The 21,716-nt window shown below is 35.5% G+C and overlaps 1 protein-coding gene across 1 annotated transcript in view; it reads left to right on the top strand.

The window, feature by feature from the left end:
* IQCM (IQ motif containing M) overlaps positions 1-21,716 on the top strand; it is a 371,829-nt gene that overhangs the window by 133,574 nt on the left and 216,539 nt on the right. The window contains exon 9 of the mRNA XM_060098179.1: positions 13,951-14,149. Coding sequence (XP_059954162.1) covers positions 13,951-14,149 — 199 coding nt within the window. The remainder of the gene's footprint in view (positions 1-13,950; positions 14,150-21,716) is intronic.

The following is a 21,716-nucleotide window of genomic DNA, read 5'->3' as shown; positions in this document are numbered from 1 at the left end:
AAGAATATTTTTTCCAATTATTTTTAAATTGAACATTTTAGGCAAAATCATAACATTATGATGGTACTTATAAGTAGGTAGATGCAAAAATATATATGACAATGCTAGCAAAATAATTGACTTATACTTTTGCAAGTTTCTTTCATTTTATGTGTAGTGGTATTAACTCTAAGTAGAGTGTGGTAGGAAAGCAAATTATAATTCCCATAGCAACCACTAATACAAAAAGATAAACCTAAAAGATAATACGAAAACTAAAATGGAATATCAAAAACTATTTGGGGGCCTCCCTGGTGGCGCAAGTGGTTGAGAGTCCGCCTGCCGATGCAGGGGATACGGGTTCGTGCCCCGGTCTGGGAGGATCCCATATGCCGCGGAGCGGCTGGGCCCGTGAGCCATGGCCGCTGAGCCTGCGCGTCCGGAGCCTGCGCGTCCGGAGCCTGTGCTCCGCAACGGGGGAGGCCACAACAGTGAGAGGCCCGCATACCGCAAAAAAAAAAAAAAAAAAAAAAAAAAAAAAAAAAAAACTATTTGGTTATCCCAAAAGAAGACAGGAAAGGGAGAACATATAATGGGTGAATAAAAAAAAATAGTAAAATGGTAGACTTAAACCCAACTGTACCAACATTTATATTTCATATACAGAATAAACATGCTGTTAAAAGTAAGAGCTTGTCAGGATGCATAAAAAAGCAAGAACCAACTCTATGCTGTTTATAAGAGATGAACATAAAAAGACATTAATTGGAAGTAAAAGGTTAGAGAAAAGATACACAATGAAAAAAAGCTAGCAGAAGAGTCCCAAGGTGGCTATACATCAAAGTAGACTTCAAGGACGATTTCCAGACATAAAGAGGACACTTCATAATTGTAAAAGAATGAATTAATCAGAATTAGATAATAATCCTAAGTGTGTATGACTTAATAATAGAGCTTTAACACAAATAAAGCAGAAATTGACAGGATTAAAGAATAAAATGGACAACTGCATAATTATGACTGGAATTTTTTTACATGTCTTTTAGTAATTGATAGGAAAATTAGTAAAAAGAGTAAATGACAACATAGCAGATTTGAACAAACCGTCAACTGATTTGAACTAATTAACGTTTGTAGACTACAACCAACAAATGTAGAAGATACTTTTTTTTTTAAATGCACGTGTAACATTCATTATAGGGATAAGAACAGAAAGCAATGAAATAAAAAAACAGAAACAATAAAGCAAATTAAGAAAGCCAAAAGTTGGTTCTTTGAAAAGATTAGTAGAATTTGTAAGCTCCTAACAAAACTAAGAAAAAGAGATAAAACACAAATTACCAATATTAAAAATGAAAGAAGTGGAATCACTATATATTCTATAGACATTAAAAGGAGAAAAGATTATATGAATAAGTTCAGGCCTACCACATTCAATAACTGATATGAAATGGACAAATTCTTGAAAAAAAGACAACATACCAAAACTGACACAGAACAAATAGAAAATCTGAATAACCCATATCTATTAAAGAAATTGAATTTTTCATCAAAAACCTTTTCACAAAAAGACTTGCTTTAAGGAAAAGAATATTTTTAAGCTATTTGATGGTGTTAGCTTATCTTCTTATGTAAGTCTTTTTCCTGTAAATATCCTTTACCTGGTTAGTTTGAGTGGGAAGTCTTTTTTTTTCTCATAGGTATTACTAAAGTAAAATTTAGTCCAGCCCTTTCAATAATAAAAAGTTGTACAGTCTGAAAGGTGAGTGTTTATTGTATTTATTTTCCTGGAGCCAACTAGCTACTCTGAATGCTAAGCATTTTCCTGTACCGTCTGCCATCTGTTGCAGTATAAAGAGCTGTGGCAGTTTTGCAGGGACATCTAGCTAACTTTTGCAGGGCTGTCATAAACATTTTAGAGGATGATGGCTGAAGGGGAGTTTAGAGATCACTTGATTCAATTCTTTTAATTTCCAGGTGAGAAAGTAAAAGTTTAAAAAGATTAAGTGTCTTCTTCAAGGTCACAAAAGTAAAAAGAAAAAAAAAACCCAAAATTGTTACTAGAGTCCAACACTCAATTCACAGTGTTCTTACTCAGTCATGCTGCTTTTGTGCCATCTGTATCTTAAATTTTAACAGCCTTTCTGATGATTACTTAAGAGAAGTGAATGAATTAGCAAGTACAAGAGTGGCTCTAGTGATTAAAACATATTACTAGATAGAATTCTGGTGAAAGAGAGAGATAAAAGAAAGTGAAACAATGTGAAAACAGAGTGAAGTAGTGAATGATATAAAACTAAATATTTCACATGCAGACACATTTCACTGAAAATATTTAAGTGAAACACTATTAAGATTTTCTTCTTCATTTGAAATCCTATACCATTTATGTCATAGAAATTCTGTGAAACTTTAGAATCCAAATGTTGGGACCCTTTAAGCTTGTCTTAAATAATTTTTCTTGTTAGAGAGAAATCTCCCATATATTTTCAGCTAGAGGTTTCCGTAGAATATGCATGAGACAGAGTATATTATAACCTTCCATCAGTCATCTGTCAATTTCAGTAAGGTACTGGCCAATTTCTAAAGTACTTTTGCATTTCAAGGGTGAAAATATGTCACACATATATCACCATTGCCAGGCTACAATAAATATAAGAGAGTTTGGTTTTTTCCCCCTCTTCTTAGTTACAGAAAAAAACAATGATGGAATTCATTTACCCATAACCACAAGCTTTGAGAGAACTCTCTACAGCTGGCAAATAGAACTGGCTTATGCACCCACTCAGCAGTGTTTTTTAAGGAGGCAGTCACTTGGCTGTTAAAAGGTTGGGATGGGAAGTTAAGCAAACTAAAAATGCTGTTGCTGCACTTGATTTGGAATTACTGCAAATTTGGGCACCCACTCCTGTTCTTGAGAGGGAAGGGAACCTGTTACCTTGTATGGATAAAGAGTGGTAGATAAGGCAGAGTTAAAATTATTTTTGTCCTAATCTTCAGTGACCCTGAACCTAAAATGCATATTTTCACATTTCTATTTTTTTTTGTCCATCTTCTTGTGTTTTCAACTGTAAAGATCTCAAAATTTAGAAGGAGAGAAAAAGATATAACAGTAGTGCTTAGGTCCATTTGCTATACAAATATGTATACAGATGTATATAAAACTTTTCATTAGCAGCATTATTAAACAAAGAACTATAATGCTCAAATCCAATACATTTAGGATAAATTTACCAGGTTCCAGATTCCACACAGTGGCTACCTGATTTTATTTTGGGGTTCTTAAATATATATTTGTGTTATTTTATGAGGGATATGATCTTATTGTCTTGATTTTCAATTCTGCTAAAAATACTCGTTTCATACACACCCTTGCCCAACATTTAGAGAATATAATTTTCATAAATGAGCAATATAATGCAAATTATTTGATTTCAGAATGCAAGTTTCTATTTCCTCAATATTTCAATTTGAATGGTAAATTTTGAAATTTTAAAGCTCCATAGATGTCAGAAGATTGTTAGAAATCCTTAAGGTTAAAGTATGGTTGAGAAAGCCTAAAACCTTTTTTAAGGGAAAAGAAAGGTTATGATGAGCTTTTCAAAACAAGCCAAGCAATTTCAGTTCAAATAGAATTGCCAAAGGAACGTTTTTACGAGTTTTATTGTTTTTCAAAGTAAAATACTTTATGTAAGATTTCTAAACCAGAAAGAATTAAAGCCCAATAGATGTAATTCTTAATTTGTAATTTAAAAAAAAGTAATATGTACACAAATTATAATATATATGTTTATGTTTTTACCCTGATAAAGGTAAAAAGTAAATGATATTTTGCAATGAGGTGGGATCTTGTCTTTTCCTAGCATCATCTTTTTAAAATCTTTTCATTAATTTCTTCATGCTTAACGCATTTTCTCTTATTTTGTATGGTATCATTAATATAAAAATATCAAAAGCAGTTTATATTATTAACTAAAAGGAAATAATACATTAGCACACAGAGTTCATTCTCAATATCTAAGTGAAAATTGTGAACCAGGATTGTAATCTATTGTACTATTACCATGACATTGTACTTTTATTTTCTGTGAGAAAGATTTCTTCATATATCTTCCTTGAGGTCCACTTGAATTTGTTTGGCATCTCTAACTATATTGCAAATAGTATCTCCTTCTTTGTTCAGAGAAACTATTGTATTTCATGAATAAAACACTTATTCTCTTTTGATGTCTTTCAGCAGTGAGCTGTTAATTCTTTGCAGATTCATCTGACTTTAGTAATAAATTTTCCTTTCATTGAATTTCTAAAGTACATAATTGTTTTTTAAAATGACTGATTTCCAAGTACAGAACAGAAAAATTGATGGGTCTTTAACTCATAGAGGAAAAATATTCTATCGTTAATTCATAATGTTAAAGTTGTAAGAAGTTGTAAAAGGTGGTCATCAGCCCTTCACCTTTTTACTATTTAATTTGTTTCAATTCTGGATGATAAAAACATTGTTAAGTATACCATCTATGAAGTGTACCATTTTAGAACCCTTAAGTTCCTCTTTTTTTTTTTTTCATTCTTTAGGATTCTAAGCATCCAGATAGTTCATGTAAATATGTAGATGAGGAATAATTATATATTTTCCCTTCCTATTTTGTAGCATGCTAGAACTAAAAGGGTAGTAGTAACTGGATATGACTCACTAATATGTTACTGAAAGGCAAAACTGTGCTAAGAATTCTAAATTTTCTCTTTTTTCATATAATAGAATATATTACATTTACTGGCACATCTAAGTATGAAATTCATGTTTCAGAGTCTGGAGATTTAGCTAGGTACTTTAATGTTTCCTTTATATCTCTAAAATTACTGCATTTGTCCATCATCATTTTTTCTGAAATGGGTCAAGTCCTTTTATTTTATCTCAAAACAATTTTACAGTTTACCACCTAATAACTTTCCTTTGGCCTCTTCTAAAATTTGTTAATTACTAATGTAGTATGAGCTTGTTTATGGTATCCTCTGTGAACAGATTATTTTTTCTGGGTCAGTACCCAGCCTAAGCATTTTTTGAAAATAAATTTATAGTGGATAATATTTCTCCAGTGATACTACCTCTAGTTGTATTTTGTCTTTGGGGAATTATAGAATATCAGAGTTTAAGGAACCTTAAAGATTTTCTACTGAAACCCTCTACCCAAAGGGTGAATCTCCTCTATAACATGGTACCTACGTCACTTCTACTTGAAAACTCCAGGGATTAGTAATTACTCTGTTCAAGTGGAATACATTTCATTCTAATTAGTGCTCTGACTTTGACAGCTCTCTCTATGAGGCTCAGCACCTATCCCCCTTGAGCTGGTACCCACTGGTCCTGATTCTGTCTTCTTGAAGCCACTCTAGTTACCAATTCTCTCTTTAGATTCTCTCTTTCTATACACACACACACACACACATATCTTTATTAGATTTATATATTTATTAGGGTGCTAATTTAAATTAGCTTAAGTAAAATGGTAATTAAATCTGTTTGCTCATATAAGTAGAGATTCCAAGAGTGTAGAGTATGTCGGACATCTGTTCTTTTTATCTGTTTAACATCTTAGGCTCAACTGATTCAACAGGTTCAAGTAATGTCTTCAGGACGTGCTCTCCTTTCATTCATTTTAAATCTCTGCTTGCCCCTGTTTGGCCTTAAAACCTCTTACTACAGACTTTTTCTCCATGTGGTAAGCAAAGTGGTTGGCTTCCAGCTGTTTGTAATTGACTTACTTCCTGCTCTTACCAGAAAGAAAGGCCTCATATTAGACACACACACACAGAGAAATATTCTGGCTGACCTTCCAGCTTGGATGACATGGCCAGCCCTAGACAAATCCTAGTCATACGAGTGGAGAAGGAGAAGTGCAATTCCACAAGGGAAAGGAGGTGAAAACAGAGGAAAGGAACAGGTGCCCACCATACTCAAAAGTATCCCTTTTGAAGTGTGATGCTTAGGAAAGAACACAGTATTTCAGATGTAATTTTATGAATACAGTGTAGAGTGGAACCAAACTGTAGATATTCTAGATCAATTCATGAAGCCCGCCATATGTCAGCTTTGGGGGTCAGTTTCTTAAGGGCAATACTCACATTGATTTCAATTCTGAAAAAGAAATAAACCCCCAAACAAGCAAACCCTGAGCCTTTCTCAGATATTCTAATGTATCCCCATTCTGTTCTTTTGCTGTCCCTCCTTTCTTTTCTTTCTCTATCCCTTTTTTTCTTCCCTTCATCTATTATATATTGCCAGGTACACAAGGAAAAGTAGTTGCTCTTAGGGAATTCAGAGTATAGAGGGGTGATAGACCCAGATAATTAAGTTATGTGGTAACTACAATGATGGAGGCAAAGTACATAACCATCATCATGAGTCTGAGAGGAATTATTTGTACAATCATGTATATTAACCAATTGCAGGGCTTTATAAGCAAAGCCATCATATTTCAACATTGGATTTAGCTCCTTATCACTTTTGCCTGAGATAGTTAGCTCACACGTTACCTTTTCAATAATCCCACACCAGCCATAACACATTATTTAAAATTGCAATTTCCACCCCTGCTAGCACTCCCCAACTTCCTTACTCTGCTTTATTTTCTATCAAAGCATACATTGCCTTCTAAAATACTCAATAATTAACTTGTTTACTGTGATTACTGTCTGTCTCTCCCACTAGAACATAAGCTTAATGAGGACAGGGAGTTTTCTATGTTTTATTTATCAGTGTATCCTCAGTGCTAGAAGAGTATCTTACACTGAATGAATGAATGAATGAATGAATGAGTAAATGAATATATATTTGTTCAATGCATGGATTAAATCTTTGGATCTTTTCTCTGCCTTCTAATGATATTTTTCCCTTTTAGGAATTTATAACTCCTATCTCAGACTTTCTGCTCCTTCCTGGGTATCTTCACTGGGATATCCCATAACCATCTCTAAAAATTGAAATAATTATGTTTTCTCTTCCCCATGTCTTCTCTCCTATATTCCCTATCTCAGCTAGTAATGACACTATCCACCCTACCACCCAAGACTGCCCAGTCAGCCTATATTTCTCTACCTTGTTTACAAAGATTTTATGAGAATCTTGAAATTTGCCCTCCTGAAATTGAGAAACATCATAAATCACTCCCTGGTATAGTAATATAGTGAAAACAAACAAAACAGTAATAAAATTAAAACAAAGGAAATGAATTCAGGATGGCATGGCATCCTTTTTGCACACATTCTGGCTCTTGGCACCACTACTACTTTCTTTAGTTCTTCACGTACCATCTGATTGATAACTAATACGATCTGATATTAAACAAACACAAGGACACCTGCTTTCGTCAAAGAAGCAAGGAAGCACCCCCGCCCCCCAACTCATTTCTAATAAAAACCTCCCTCTGGGCAAACTTGCAGAAAACCAAACTGACTGTATCTTCTAGCTGTGTTTACATTGACAGGACCAAGAGGGCTTAACTACAAGGAAGTGATATAAGCTGGCTGAACTTGAAATTGGGACAAAGGTCTCTCTACATCTATTTATCATCTCATTTTAATGCTAAAATTCCTGCCCAAGGACACCATGTTGGTTCCCTCTGCTTCTGACCCAAACTCCAAAGGACCATAAAAGGGCAGAAAAGAGGTGCAGACCCTGGTCCAGGAAATCACCACCCATTTCCATGAACCTAAATGACAAGACCTCTGCCCCATACCGCCCCTTTAGCCCCTTTTCCTATGAAAATCTCACCCTTGCCTACACTCAGGGAGAAGGGGCTTTTAGAGCAAGACCTCCTCCTCCATTCCTTGGTCAATGAATAATTTTTCTGCCTGCTGCTATAAAAAGTAATTTCGCCTTATTGATGCGAACAATAACCGGGTAGGGAAAGAAGCAGACATTATTGATAACAATTCCTGTGTGGAATCAGAAGGAAAACATCTGAGAAACAGCAAGCAGAATAATGAGAGGGAGAACACATAAGTTCTCATCTCTAAATCACAGTAATCCTACCCAGAAAAGTAAACTAAGAATGAATGGATGTCTCAAGCAGAGAAAGTCAGATTTTCCATTACTTTTTCATGGAAGCAGTCATACAGAGGGAGAGTAGGGAGGCAGAAGCATGGGGAGAGGGGGTTACAAAGTCCCATCCCTCTCCAGGTTGTTCCAAAGACTGTCCACATTTCCTGTTTTTCTAGCAGAATTTGACCTGCTTTCTGACCACCACTCTGAGTGTGCTTGCTTGAGGGTCTCCTCAATTCCTGGAAATGACAGTACCTAAAACAGTTATGTGGGTGGGAATAAAATATTGACTATAATATCAGAAATTGTTTTTAGAATCACCTGAACTGTTATGGGGATTTATTTCATTACCTAAAGCCCGGTTCTAGGGAAAAGGAATCTGTGGACAGGCACCCATCTTCATTGTCTGCTCTTTTGGAGCAGAGATGAGAGAGACAGATGGCAGGGGGTGGAGCCAGCTCTTCTCCATAACTGATCAAAGTTTGGGTTGAGAGCAAAGGGCTACCCCAAGAGGAATAAATGAATGTTTTGGGAGAAAGACTCTACAACTCATTATGTTCCCTATTGCATAGATAAGCTCGTGAAAAATTGACACCTCTGGTCGCTGTGCCACAGAAAAATCAGCTCCCATTACACCTTTGGCGTAAACACCCTAGTCATTACAGACATTTCAGTGGTAATTTTTTTCAGTGCCCTTCAGATAAAAACATGTAGGTACAATAAAAAGGTGGTTTAAATGTTTGTTTTAGAGAGAATTCCCTGGAAGTGCATCATGCTTACCTTGCCCATAATGTCAGAATCAATTAAATTTGAACAAAACCAGTGTTTCCTCTCTGCTTTTGTTTTTATATTGTCTGAAATGATAATTTCAGTTTAATTCATAACAAATAGTGTTCCTCCAAAAAGCTGATATGTGCAGGAAAGAATAATTGCATTTTTTTAAACTGAATTTGGAATTTAAAAAGCTCTATCTTGTTTTGATGAAGAACTGTTAGAAACTTGAAACCAAGTAGCAGCAGCAAAAATAAAACCCGTCTTTCCAGATATATGACATGGTGGGCTGGGAGAATGTCTTCCTAGGAAAATCAGGTATGGGGGCAGGGAGAAGAAATCCTCCCAGCCCATTGTATCATTTGCATTTCTGGATAGGTACTAGTTAGAGCACTTGAGGTTGTAAACTGTTGAAGCCAAGTACCCTCAGAGGCTTTAAATAGAATATCAACCTCACCCTTTAATATGATCTAGTGATTGCCATGGAACCGGGAGCTACCCAAAATAGGAGGGGTCTTGGGATTTTTGGCTCAGGGCAGGCTAGCATTTTGAGGAATGATCAGAACACACAAAAAATGTGTGGAAAGCACAGAAGAAAACACATCTCATTCACATATTTAAACTATTTAAAATTTTTGCCTTAACTAAACTGGTGTCTGTCTTCCACTTCAGGAGGATTGCACCTATTTTTAAAAGTTCCAGGAATCCTGTTTTGATTTTTTTTAAGTGAATAGGTCTTGCTAGCATGAAGCACTAAACCCTTGGGAAGATTTGAAAATGGAGTACTAAATAATATTGAGACAAGATTTTTCATGGAAATATGTAACATCCCTGTTCTTAAAAATCTCTTTCACCCATGCTGAATTTAATGCATTGTTTTTAAAGTGAACAGACCTCATATAGGACATTAAAGTAGGCCACAAACTTGTTTCACTTGTTAGCCAAGTTGCTTTCAGATCCAACATTCAAAGCATGAGGGCATCACGTGTTTCTACTTCAAGGCTGCAAGTACAGGAAACGAAAGCCCTTGACATAGCTTGGTAGCAGAGGATCCAGATCAGAGTAAATTGTGTAAATTATAACTAAATTACAAAGCATTTGGACAAAGCAGGCATGATAGTCTAATCAGGAAAGCAGTGATATTTACTTCTCGATAATGCAGGTTGGAAGAGGAATTGGGGGTAGGGAGGCATCACAAATCTCTTTTAATGTGTTTCCGAACTTGGCAACCTGAATTGATTTTGTCACATATTTGCAGCTTAAAAAGTATTTGGCTTTTACAACAACCAAAATAAGTGTCCTTTAATCACTTTCAACCTATGAACAGATGGGCAAAGAGTTCTTTTATAAATGGAACATACAAAATACTTCAATATCAGCCAAAACTAGTTAGTAGCAATGTCTGAAACAAACTCTAAAACTGATGTAGTGTTTAATATATATTATCGTATAAGCATTAGCAGTTGAAAGGAAATTCCCTGTTCAAATGTTTGCCAAGCTCAGTGTCTAATGTTTAGATATGATTAACTTACTAATTAACTTATTGTATCTTTTCTCACATGCAATCTTGTTTAATGATTCCTTCTCTCACTGAAAACTATCTGATCTGATACCTTGATCATAGCCTAGATTCATAGGTAGGTAACTTGATTCGACCTCTTGATGGGTGGGGCTATAAAATCACATTGCAAAGATAGGGACATAAGGAAGCATTAATTGGCCATCAGTGCAATCAGTTTACCACAGTGAGCTCCTAATACATTTATATTAATAATATTTTAGTTGTTATATATTTAACTTAAGGAGGAGACTTTTCTTTGATTTCTTTTCATGGTTTCGACTTGGATAAATAGGACAGCTTTCAATGTATTGACTATTTCAATATATTCAATAGTAGTGCTGAATTAAGTAAAACTATGGATCATTGTACTGAGTTCAGAGATCATGGGGATAATCAAGGAAACGGCATGGCCATGAAGTGGCAATGGCACATAACAAGCTTTATCTGGGCATCATATGGACAGCTTTGTGTGAGAGGGGAAGTCCCTCACAGCAGAAGACTTTCTAGAGACCATGACGTAGAGCCATCACCCAGAAGGGGACAAAGGTAAGGGAACTCCTGGGGGAATGGGAGAGTCAGAGGGGGGCTTACATGTCTATGTGATATCACTCACAGCAAGATGGGGATGTCTCTGGGTCAGAGAGCTCCAGTGGGCAGCAGTGGCTTGTGGTCTTTTATGGCCTCAAGGTTTGTCTTATCTATGGCTAGTAGATGTTGGTTATAGTTTCATGGGACATGCAAAACAGGCAGGCTCTAAATGGCTAAAAAATATGCTTGTTTGGGCCATATTTAAAACAATTGGATGTTTAAGAATTTTGAGTTTGGAGCCAGCAGGCTTTTGAGCTAATCCTTGCCTAACGTAAGAAGTAAACAACATCGGGGCCAATATACAAGGGCCATTTTTGACTCATTTATTTAACAACTATGCCACACATACCTTGCCATTTCTAGCATTCCTCCCCTTACACAGTGAAGGAAAGAAATCTTTGGTATGGTCTTGCAGCCATCTGGGACACCCAAAAGATAGGTTAAAAAGACATCACCACAGTTTGTTTTTAAATTTGGGGCTTGAATTTGAATTGGAAAGAATTTTCACAGGAGGCGCAGTATCAGTAAAAGTTATAGGTGCCTTTAGAGTAAAAAAAAAGTAGCATAGCTACAGGTAACATTAAATATTAGGAATACCAGATTTTGTAAGAAGTAGGTCACAAGGAAGAAGAAAAAAAGATTTATAAGCCTGATAGGAGAAATATTTTTGTGATACAGGAACTTCTGTTTCCTAGGAAAACTATAATGAAGGTAGTGAACGATTTTTCCTCTGTCTTATTAGGAGCAGACTATTATTCAAAAATCAGTTTCTCAGTGTAACAGAAAGAAAATCAAATTCTACTTTTACTTTCTTTCTGTATAACACCTATACAACATTTCATAGTTGAGGATTCATTCACAGACACTTCTCTATTTTAATATTAAGCTTGCTTATCAAAAGTGACCTAACTTTTTCAAAAATTTTGTATATTTCATAGCTTCTTTTAAACCCATTATTTGTAAATATAATTCGCTTTCCATCAAGCCTTCAATAAATTATTCTTCAACTTTAAATTTCCCTTTCTTTTATTTTTATCATTCTAATTGTTTAGAGATGTGCTGTTGATGAAAGTCCATATGGCTAGGGCCTAAGATAAAATTCTTTTCTTCTTCAATTGATAAAAAAACAGACAAAACCTATCCATCATTTTGTAAACATGTTTGTGTTTCCTTATAATCCTTTTAATTAATGTAGTTCTAATCACTCATATTAACTATAGCTTTTAACCAAAGATAACTAATTTCAATTCTCCTTCTCCCTTCCCCTGACCCCCTCCCACACTACATATACTTTTCAGTACATGACTAAGTACTCTGTGCCCTTCAAGGCAACTTAGGAGACCAGCAGAGATGTGATGACCACTGCTGGTACTTTAACAATATGCATTACACGTCACCTTACAGTCAGTCACACATATCCCTTTAAGATTTTTTTACACCTTATTGTTAGAACATGAAACTTTGACTATAAAGTTGGCTCATCTAGGTATTTCTAGAAGACTTATTTCTTCGAGAAAAAGGAGAAGAAGTCATCAACTCAGGATCCTTTAGATTTCACAGTAGGTCTTGAAACTCTGGCCAAGCCAGAAGTGACCATTTCTATTTCATCCGTATTCCCAGTTTATCTCATACATGGAGGACTGTTCATAAAAATTGTTATATTAAAGGAGCAAAAATACTCTTAGAAGGCAGAGCTCCCTCTTTTCTAAGCTATTCAAAATCAATCTTAATTTAAACAAACAAAAAGAAGAGTTTGCCTTATTTTCTTTGCCTTTTCTAGTAGCTTTGTCTATTTGAATATTTCTCTACAGCACGTTATATTTTTGACTCGTTAATCTACAGAAGTTTTCTCAAGAGAGGGAATAAGAGAAAGAAACAACCAAATATACAAAAGAGCTACAGTTACAAGAACATCATACAAGGCTAACTTCCTTTCTTTTGCAAAGACAAAAAGGACATTTTTCATTTATATACACAAACACAAAGAAATAACAGCCTCGGTTCTGTATCTTTAACTATAGGTCAAAAGTAAATATGGAGAACAATTTTCTGTGCTTGAGCAAATGTCACTGATCAGTAGTGGCTACTTTTTGTGCCAGTACCATAATGTCTTGATTACTGTAGCTTTGTAGTATAGTCTGAAGTCAGGAACCTGATTCCTCCAGCTTCGTTTTTCTTTCTCAAGATTGCTTTGGCTATTTGGGGTCTTTTGTTAAAAAAAAAATCCAACAACAACAACAAAAAATAGAAAAAAAGATGTTTGTATGCTAAAAATTGCAAGGAAACTACACTTTGAACTTTGGAAGACTTTGAAGAAACTGACTACCTATAAAAAATGCAACAGATATATAAAGGAAAAAAGCAAACACAAGATTGCCAAGTTTACGGACAGTCTTTTCATAGTAGAAAGTCTGTAGTTTTCTCACAAGGTCATCATCACTGCAAGGACGGACCATCCATATCAGCGCTGCAGGGCTTGTCATGTTTTCCAGTATGATCCCTCACTTCTGCGATTCTGTAGTCCATGGCTCTAACAATACACTATGCTAACTCTCAGTTGAGTGCATCTGGAAAATAAAATTACTTTTCAGATGATGTTTGGTAAGTAGAGTATCAGTGCCAAATAATTTTGAAGGAATCTTTAGTTTAAAACAGCTTCTGGGACAGGAAAGTTATTTTTACTAATGTGCCCTGTCATAGGAAAATATTTTGTTCCTTAGATACTATATCTCTCTTTTGAATAGTTGTGGATAAGCTTTGACAGATTCACTTTCTTTTGGGTTTCCTTTCTTCAGAAGGTTAATTTATACACATTATATTAATTGTGGCATATTCAACCTTCTTTGGAGAACCCTATTGGAATGTTCAGTTGATATACCTATGAATTTTATGCACTAATTACAATATATTTCCTATTTCAATATATTCATTATGAAAGTGAATTTAAGACTTTTTAGGAGTTTATTTTTCTTATTAACACTAATAAGAAAGTTTTATATTTTATTTTTAGCTCAAAATCTATTCTAAGTAAAAGTGATAAACTTGACAATAAAGTTAAAAGAACTGGACCACACATGGAAGTCTTCCAAGTGTTCCGGGGAAGGAAAAAATTCGCAATTACCAAAAACATAATTAGAATGGTCATCGTCATGCAGGCACTTGTCAGAGGTTGGCTCGAACGCAAAAGATTCCAAAGAATAATGATCAAGGTAAAGCATATATTGAATATTATAATGTGTTTAAAAAGTCTTTTATTCTTCCAGTTTTATTGAGATATAACTTATATACAGCACTGTACAAGTTTAAAGTATACAGCCTAATGATTTGACTTACATACATCACAAAATGATTACCACAGTAAGTTTAATGACCACACATCATCTCATATAGATACAAAATTAAGAAATAGAAAACAAATTTCCCTGTGATGAGAACTCTTCAGGATTTACTCTTAGCTGAGTTCATTATATTTGTCCTACTGTACATGACATCCCTAGTACTCATTTATCCTATAACTGGAAGTTTGTACCTGTTGACTGCTTTCCTTCAATTTCCCCTTCGCCTCCCCCTCTCCTCTGGTAACCACAAATCTGGTCTCTTTTTCTATGAGTTAGTTTGTTGTTTTTGAGGTGTAATTGACCTACAACACTATGTTAGTTCCTATTTCACAACATAGGAGTTGATACTTTTATACATTTCAAAATGATCATCACAACAAGTGTAGTTATCATTTGTCACCATACAAAGATATTATGTAATTACTGAGTAAATTCCCCATACTGTACATTTCATACCTGTGACTCATATATTTTACAATTGGAAATTTATACCTCTTAATCTCTTTTACCTGTTTCTCTCCTCCCTCCGACCCCCTCTCCTCTGGCAAAAACCTGTTTGTATCTATGACTCTGTTTCTGTTTGGTTATGTTTGTTCATTTGTTTTCCTTTTTATATTCCACATATACGTGAAATCATGCAATATTTGTCTTTCTCTGTCTGACTTATTTCACTTAGCATAATGCCCTCTAGGTCCATACAAATATCCTCTAGGTTGTCACAAATGGCAAGATTTCATTCTTTTTTTTTTTTGACTGAGTATAAGTATATAAATATACACATTTTTAGCTATGTATAAAAGTATAGATATATACATTTATATATATTTTCTAAATGTACTTAAAATATAAATTTATATATAAAATACATTTATGTATATACTTTATGTATATATACCACATTTTTTAAAGCATTCTCCTGGATATTTATTTATTTATTTATATCTTTATTGGAGTATAATTACTTTACAATGTTGTGTTAGTTTCTGTTGTATAACAAAGTGAATCAGCTATATGTGTACATGTATCCCCATATTCCCTCCCTCTTGAGCCTCCCTCCCACTCTCCCTATCCCACCCCTCTAGGTGGTCACAAAGCACCAAGCTGATCTCCCTGTGCTATGCAGCTGCTTCCCACTAGCTATCTGTTTTACATTTGGTAGTGTATATATGTCAATGCCACTCTCTCACTTCGTCCCAGCTTCCCCTTCTCCCCTCCCCCATGTCCTCAAGTCCATTCTCTACATCTGCGTCTTTATTCCTGTCCTGCCCTAGGTTAATCAGAACCATTTTCTTTCTAGATTCCATATATATGTGTTAGCATACAGTATTTGTTTTTCTTTTTCTGACTTACTTCACTCTGTATGAAAGTCTCTAGACCCATCCACCTCACTACAAATAACTCAATTTCATTTCTTTTTATGGCTGAGTAATATTCCATTGTATATATGTACCACATCTTTTTTATGCATTCATCTCTCGATGGACACTTAGGTTGTTTCCATGTCCTGGCTATTGTAAATAGTGCTTCAATGAACACTGTGATACATGTCTCTTTTTGAATTATGGTTTTCTCAGGGTATATGCCCAGTAGTGGGATTGCTGGGTCATATGGTAGTTCTATTTTTAGTTTTTTAAGGAACCTCCATACTGTTCTCCATAGTGGCTGTATCAATTTACATTCCTACCAACAGTGCAAGAGGGTTCCATTTTCACCACACCCTCTCCAGCCTTTATTGTTTGTAGATTTTTGATGATGGCCATTCTGACTGGTGTACCACATCTTCTTTATCCATTCGTTCGTCAAGGCACATTTAGATTCAATTAAGCAGACTTTTGAATAGTCACCTTGTCAATATACCTATGATTTTTCTAAATAAAGTTCTGTCTACATTCTTTGGTTTAAGAAAATGTTATGTATAATATACTCTTGTGACAGTTTCAGATTGTATCAAGCTGGAGACTGTGAACAAATGCCTAGCTTATCCTTAACCCAACAGTTCTGGGATTACTTTTACTCTAAGGCTGAGAGCACCTATTTGCCTTGATTTTGTTTCTCCTATGCTATCTGCTTATTCTCTGTTTAAAGCAACTTTCCACTTCCCACACTCCTGAGTACTCTTTCAGTGCATAAACCTTCACCTCAAAAAGAAACTACATACACATCCACACACCCACCTGAGCAACTTTTATAAACAGCAATCCTGACATTCAGAATAAAGCATAAGGACCTATTTTGGCTGGGCAAATGCAGAAGAACCTGAGTGGATGGATTTTGGCAAAACTTTGAGAGAATCCAAAAATGTTTCACCTTGAGGACTAAAGTTGTGCTATTCATAAAGGAATTTGGAAAACCAACTAGAAATAGAAGAATAGATTAGGAGTGCACACTTGAATTCCTGGATTATCTGGGAGGAGCCCCCCAAATGGCCTCTCATTGGGCACCCTGAATGAATTTCTCTGAGAATACAGGCTTGCTGTTAGAAGGTAGTCCATTTGCCTATCAACATGTGTATATTTATACATGCATTAATATGTACATATAACATACATTTGTAGTTCTGATGATTAAATGTGATAAGCATCCCATATAGTTAATCTCTCAGTAATTCTGTGAAATCTCTGCTTCACATTTTATATGTGAAGAAACCGATGCTCAGAGAAATTAAGTCATTTGACTAGAGTTGCCCTCCTGGTAAGTGACAGAGCTAGAATTCAAACCCTTGTCTGACGCCAAAGCCCATGCTCATTCTACATATTATATCATCGACTTAAACTACTTTATAGCTGATTGCTCCCTAATCTAATCTAAGGCCCTATCCCAGACCTATCTCTCTAGCTCTAGATTTAGGCATTTAATTTCCCATTTGCAAGGTCCATAGTTAAATCAAACTCCACGGAGCCTTCAATGAACTTATTTTCTTACTCCACAAAGCTCTTCCTTTCCTGTACTACCTATTTTGGTGAACTGTCCCACAACCCATTTTCCAAGGTCTACACCTGGAGTTTTCTTAGTCTCCTTCAACTTTCTCACCCCCATATTCAATTGGTCACCACTTCCTTAACATTTCTTGTGCTGCTCTTCCTCTCTGGGCTCTTACCATAGCTCCTATTTATCACTCCTCACATGGAGAACTGCAGTAGTCTCCTAATTGGCCTCCCTGCCTATAGACCTACTCCCATCTAATCTGTCATATGCAATTGAGGAAATTCCACTCTGATGACCTTATTCCATTTCTTTATAGTCGTTTGATAGCCCCATGTTTCTTATCAGATGAAATACGGATTCTCTAACATAGTACACATGGCCTCCCTGGTCTGGCCATTTCCCACTGTCCAGCCTCATCACAGGACTCTTCTTCACTAATACCCTGTGCTCTAGCAAAGCCCAAATCCTTTAATTCCCTGATTGTTTCCTATTATCTTATGTTTATATACTGTTCTCTCAGACTGGAATACTCTTCCTAATTTTCTGATAAACTCCAACTCATTCTTTAAGATCTTCCTTAAGTGTTCACACCTAGACACCTTCTGTGGTCCATCAAGCAGAGCTGAGCTCTCTATTTTTGTTCGTTATTGTGCCCAGTCCTCTACATTTTGACTTTTTGTTTACACCTCTGTCATGGGCACAACAGTTTCTGTGACCTGGTTGGGAGTACATACTCTTTACTTTTATATTATATAGCACCACATACTGTTTTAATGCATACATTCTCTCTCATTTTTAACTATATTCACTTATTATCTGCTGTTTTTCTTGTTTATTTTCTTGTTTGTGTATGTTTATGTTGTTTTCTGTCTTGTTTGTTACTGTATCTGAAGGCTTAGAATAGTGCTTGGCATATGGTAGCTATTCCACAAATGTCTTAGAATGGATGAGTTAATTCAACAAAATATAGTTGTAGAAGTTTATCAGGGCACTCTAATGATTCATATATATATATATGTATATATATATATATATATACATATAAATAAATATATCATACACATGATACTATGTATATGATAATATACTTATAACTTAATTTTAGCATTTCCTGATGTTGGAGAGAACTGTAGCATCATCCATAACCTCTGGGACAAAATGGGTCTAGAAAACGTAGAGAGCAAGAGTGAGCCCAAGATGATAGTGAAAAGGAGAGCTCAGCAAGGAAAATGTTGAATTTCTATGTGGAGGTAGAATTGAGATAAAAAGAATGGGAATCCTTTTTCAAGGGTCTGAGCAAATATAAACTAGATTGTTGACTTTGATTTGGTTGTGAAATTTGTTATGATCGTTGATTTTCTTTTTTATTCCACCACTGGTGTGTATGTTGCATGGCTGCTCTGTTGATACGGTTAATGTTGTTCTGCTTACTGTTGAAATGGTCATGTGGCAGGCCTGTAATGCATGCATAGTCTGGTTCCAGGACTGAGCCTTGTTCAGGGTTGCTGTTGGGGGAATTCCTGATAGACTTTCTGGTCTAAAGGCTGCACAGCAAATCACTGGATAATTGTCAGCACTGTGGGAATCCCTCCACTGGGAAACTTCCATAGTCATATTGTTTGGCAGGCACTTCAGAACTTGTGGCTGTAGACAGTATCTGCTAGAATGTTGCTCTAAAGTACCTCAGGAGACTGTATAGTTTCCACCATTTCCTGTGAAATGCTCTAGTTTGGGTTTATTTAGAAATAATGAAGCAACATTGAATTATATCAGTCATAAGGAGACCACAGAGATTGCTGCCTTTAACCATCAGCATTATTTATTTCCACCATTCAAAATATCCTTTTCCTTTTAAAATTTCTATGTTGTTTGTTTGCATGTGTTTTGGTATAAGTTAATATGATCCAGAAAAAAAAATCCTAAAGGCACAAAAACAGTATTTTTCTCAGTGTAATGCCTCTAAGATTTTAACTTAAATATTTTCCTCTGAATATTTATAATTTAAATTTAAAAATTTTAGTCTTAAGTTGATATGTTCAGTTGCTGTTTGTCAAAAATACTGAAATTCTAAAACATTTGAATGGCTGGTGGTTGCAATAAAAAAGTGTTCAAAATTGGCTTTGCATAAATATTTGTTGAATAAATTAAATTGGAGAAACCCTAGAAATCTGAGTTTTAATATCCCATGCATAGGTCAGTGGTCTTTATTCTTTTGGGGGTTACAGAATCCTTTGAAAATTTGATAAAGTATGGATTTCCTCTCATTATCTAAAAAAAACCCCAGTAAGAAATAATAAGAAAATTCTGAAGCCCATTCATGGACCTGTGGCACTGGTGACCTCGTACAGAATAGTTTTATTACATAAATGTGTTAACTCTCCGGTACTGGGAGAACTATATTAATGTATTCCAGAACACTTTTTAAAAAATGTGATCATAGTTACTATTTACTAGATCTGATATCTTGCCTGATGCATAGAGCAAATATTTCAGATAGAAATGGAGGTAACCAAGTCTTACGTATTATTAGAGAACTTAGAAAGACCACTGAACCCAAAGGACTGTGTCTGGTTTGGGGGTAGCATCAACAAATTGAGATCTGGAGGATGAAGGGTAGTTGTGTTTTGTCATGTAGATGGGGAGGTTGAGAGAGTTGTAGGCCCAGGGAATCTCAACGGCCTTAGGTGATACAGAATATTTAAGGGGCTGGTTGGGAGGACAGTGGCAGTAGAGGAAGATGAAGGTAGGAGCAGATTAACAATGTTCTTAAAAACCATGCTAAGGAGTTTATACTTTATACATAGTGTATGGGAATGGATGACTTTAAAGCAGGTCAGTGACATGAAGAGATTTTTTATTTTAGAAAAATTACTGACTCTGGACAATGAAGTGGGGAAAGAAGGTGGCAAAATTAGAGAAAGAACAGCTAGTATGCTTTTTCAGTAATCCAGTGCATGATGGTGGTGGCTTGGGGTAAAGTTGGAGAAATGCACAGTACGTAGGACATTGGTTTTGATTAGATTTGGAGATAATGGAGCTGGAGGAGTCAGGAATGGATCCTAGGTTTTTGTCTTGGGCACCCTGATGGATGATTGTGAAATATAGAACTTTGGAAGAGTGAGTAGGAGAGGTGGGAAGAAAGGAAAGGAGACAGTCCAGTTTTCAACATTGAGTTTGAAGTGCCTGTGGAACATCCTTGAGATGTCTGGGAAGCAGCTGGGTACATGAGTCTAAGCTCAGAAGGAAGATTGGGCCGTAGGGAAAATTTGAGGTTCGTCAGTAGTTCTTAAACTTTTTCCACCTTAACACACCTGAAGAAGAATATAAAACCATCCCACCCATAAAAGTGGCTCAATTTGTCAATGATTCTCATTTTATCTCTGAGAAAGTTCTTTCCCCAGGTGACTGCATGGCTCTCTTATTTCATTCGTCTTTCTGTTCATTGTTACATTATCAAAAAGCCTGCCCCATACTACCCTATAAAAAATAACACTTACTCTGGTCACTCCCTATTCCATTTAAAACACTATTGTTCTTCATACCACGGACTGCCACCTAATACATATATATTTGTTTACTGGATTATTGTTCCTTCCATCAGAATGTAACTCATTGTGAGACAGGAATTTTGTCTTTTCTGTTCACTAATCCACAAGGTCTAGAATTTCCCTGGCACATGTTTTTGAATAAATTATTTCCAACATGATGGAGAGTGGGATGAGAGGATGTGAAATCTGGGAAATCTTTTCTACACATTTTGATTCAGCTCCCTGAACAAGGATGCCCTCTGTACTCTGCCCTCATCCATAGATTTGAGAATCATTATTAGTGATACTGTCTAGAGCCATTGGAATTGATGTCATTGTCCAGAGAGCATATGTAAAGTAAGGAGAGAGGCATGAAAAGACAAGAGTGAGAAATACCAATGCGCAAGGGGGAAGGCAGAGATGAGGATTCCACAAATGAATTCCATAGCTAGAGAGGTATGAAGAAAACCAGAATATGCTAGATCAAGGAAGTTCAGACACAGTATAATAAAGAGGGTTAGATCAGTAATTTCCAATGCTGCTAGGAATGAAGGCCTAGGCAAAAATAGGTAGAAGAACTAGTACTTCACAGTAGGAGAAACGTAAGTGGCTAGTAAACATGAAAAAAGCTACTCTTGCTAGTAATCAAAGAAATTAAGTCCCACTAAGTATCATATGGTAGTGGAATCCTCCCAACAAGCAATCAATTCATTACTTTAAAAAAAGACATGACCATATCAAATAAAAAGCTGACTTATATTTGGAAAGTATTTTTAAATCCTGATGTACGATAAGCATGATACATTTACACTTTAAATCAACATGTATTGGAAAATTATAATCAGTAATTTGCATTGTCTTTTATTTCAATATTGCTGTTGTAAATATCAATTTGTACATTTTTCTGATTAATTCTGTCTTGAGAAACGTTTAGAAATATGGTGAAAGATTCACATACTGAGATGACATAGCATCATAACTGAGGC

This window comes from Mesoplodon densirostris, chromosome 1, assembly GCF_025265405.1.
Source record: "Mesoplodon densirostris isolate mMesDen1 chromosome 1, mMesDen1 primary haplotype, whole genome shotgun sequence".
Classification (NCBI taxonomy): domain Eukaryota; kingdom Metazoa; phylum Chordata; class Mammalia; order Artiodactyla; family Ziphiidae; genus Mesoplodon; species Mesoplodon densirostris.
Note: the sequence above shows the minus strand (reverse complement) of the source record. Positions and strands in the feature narration are given on the sequence as shown.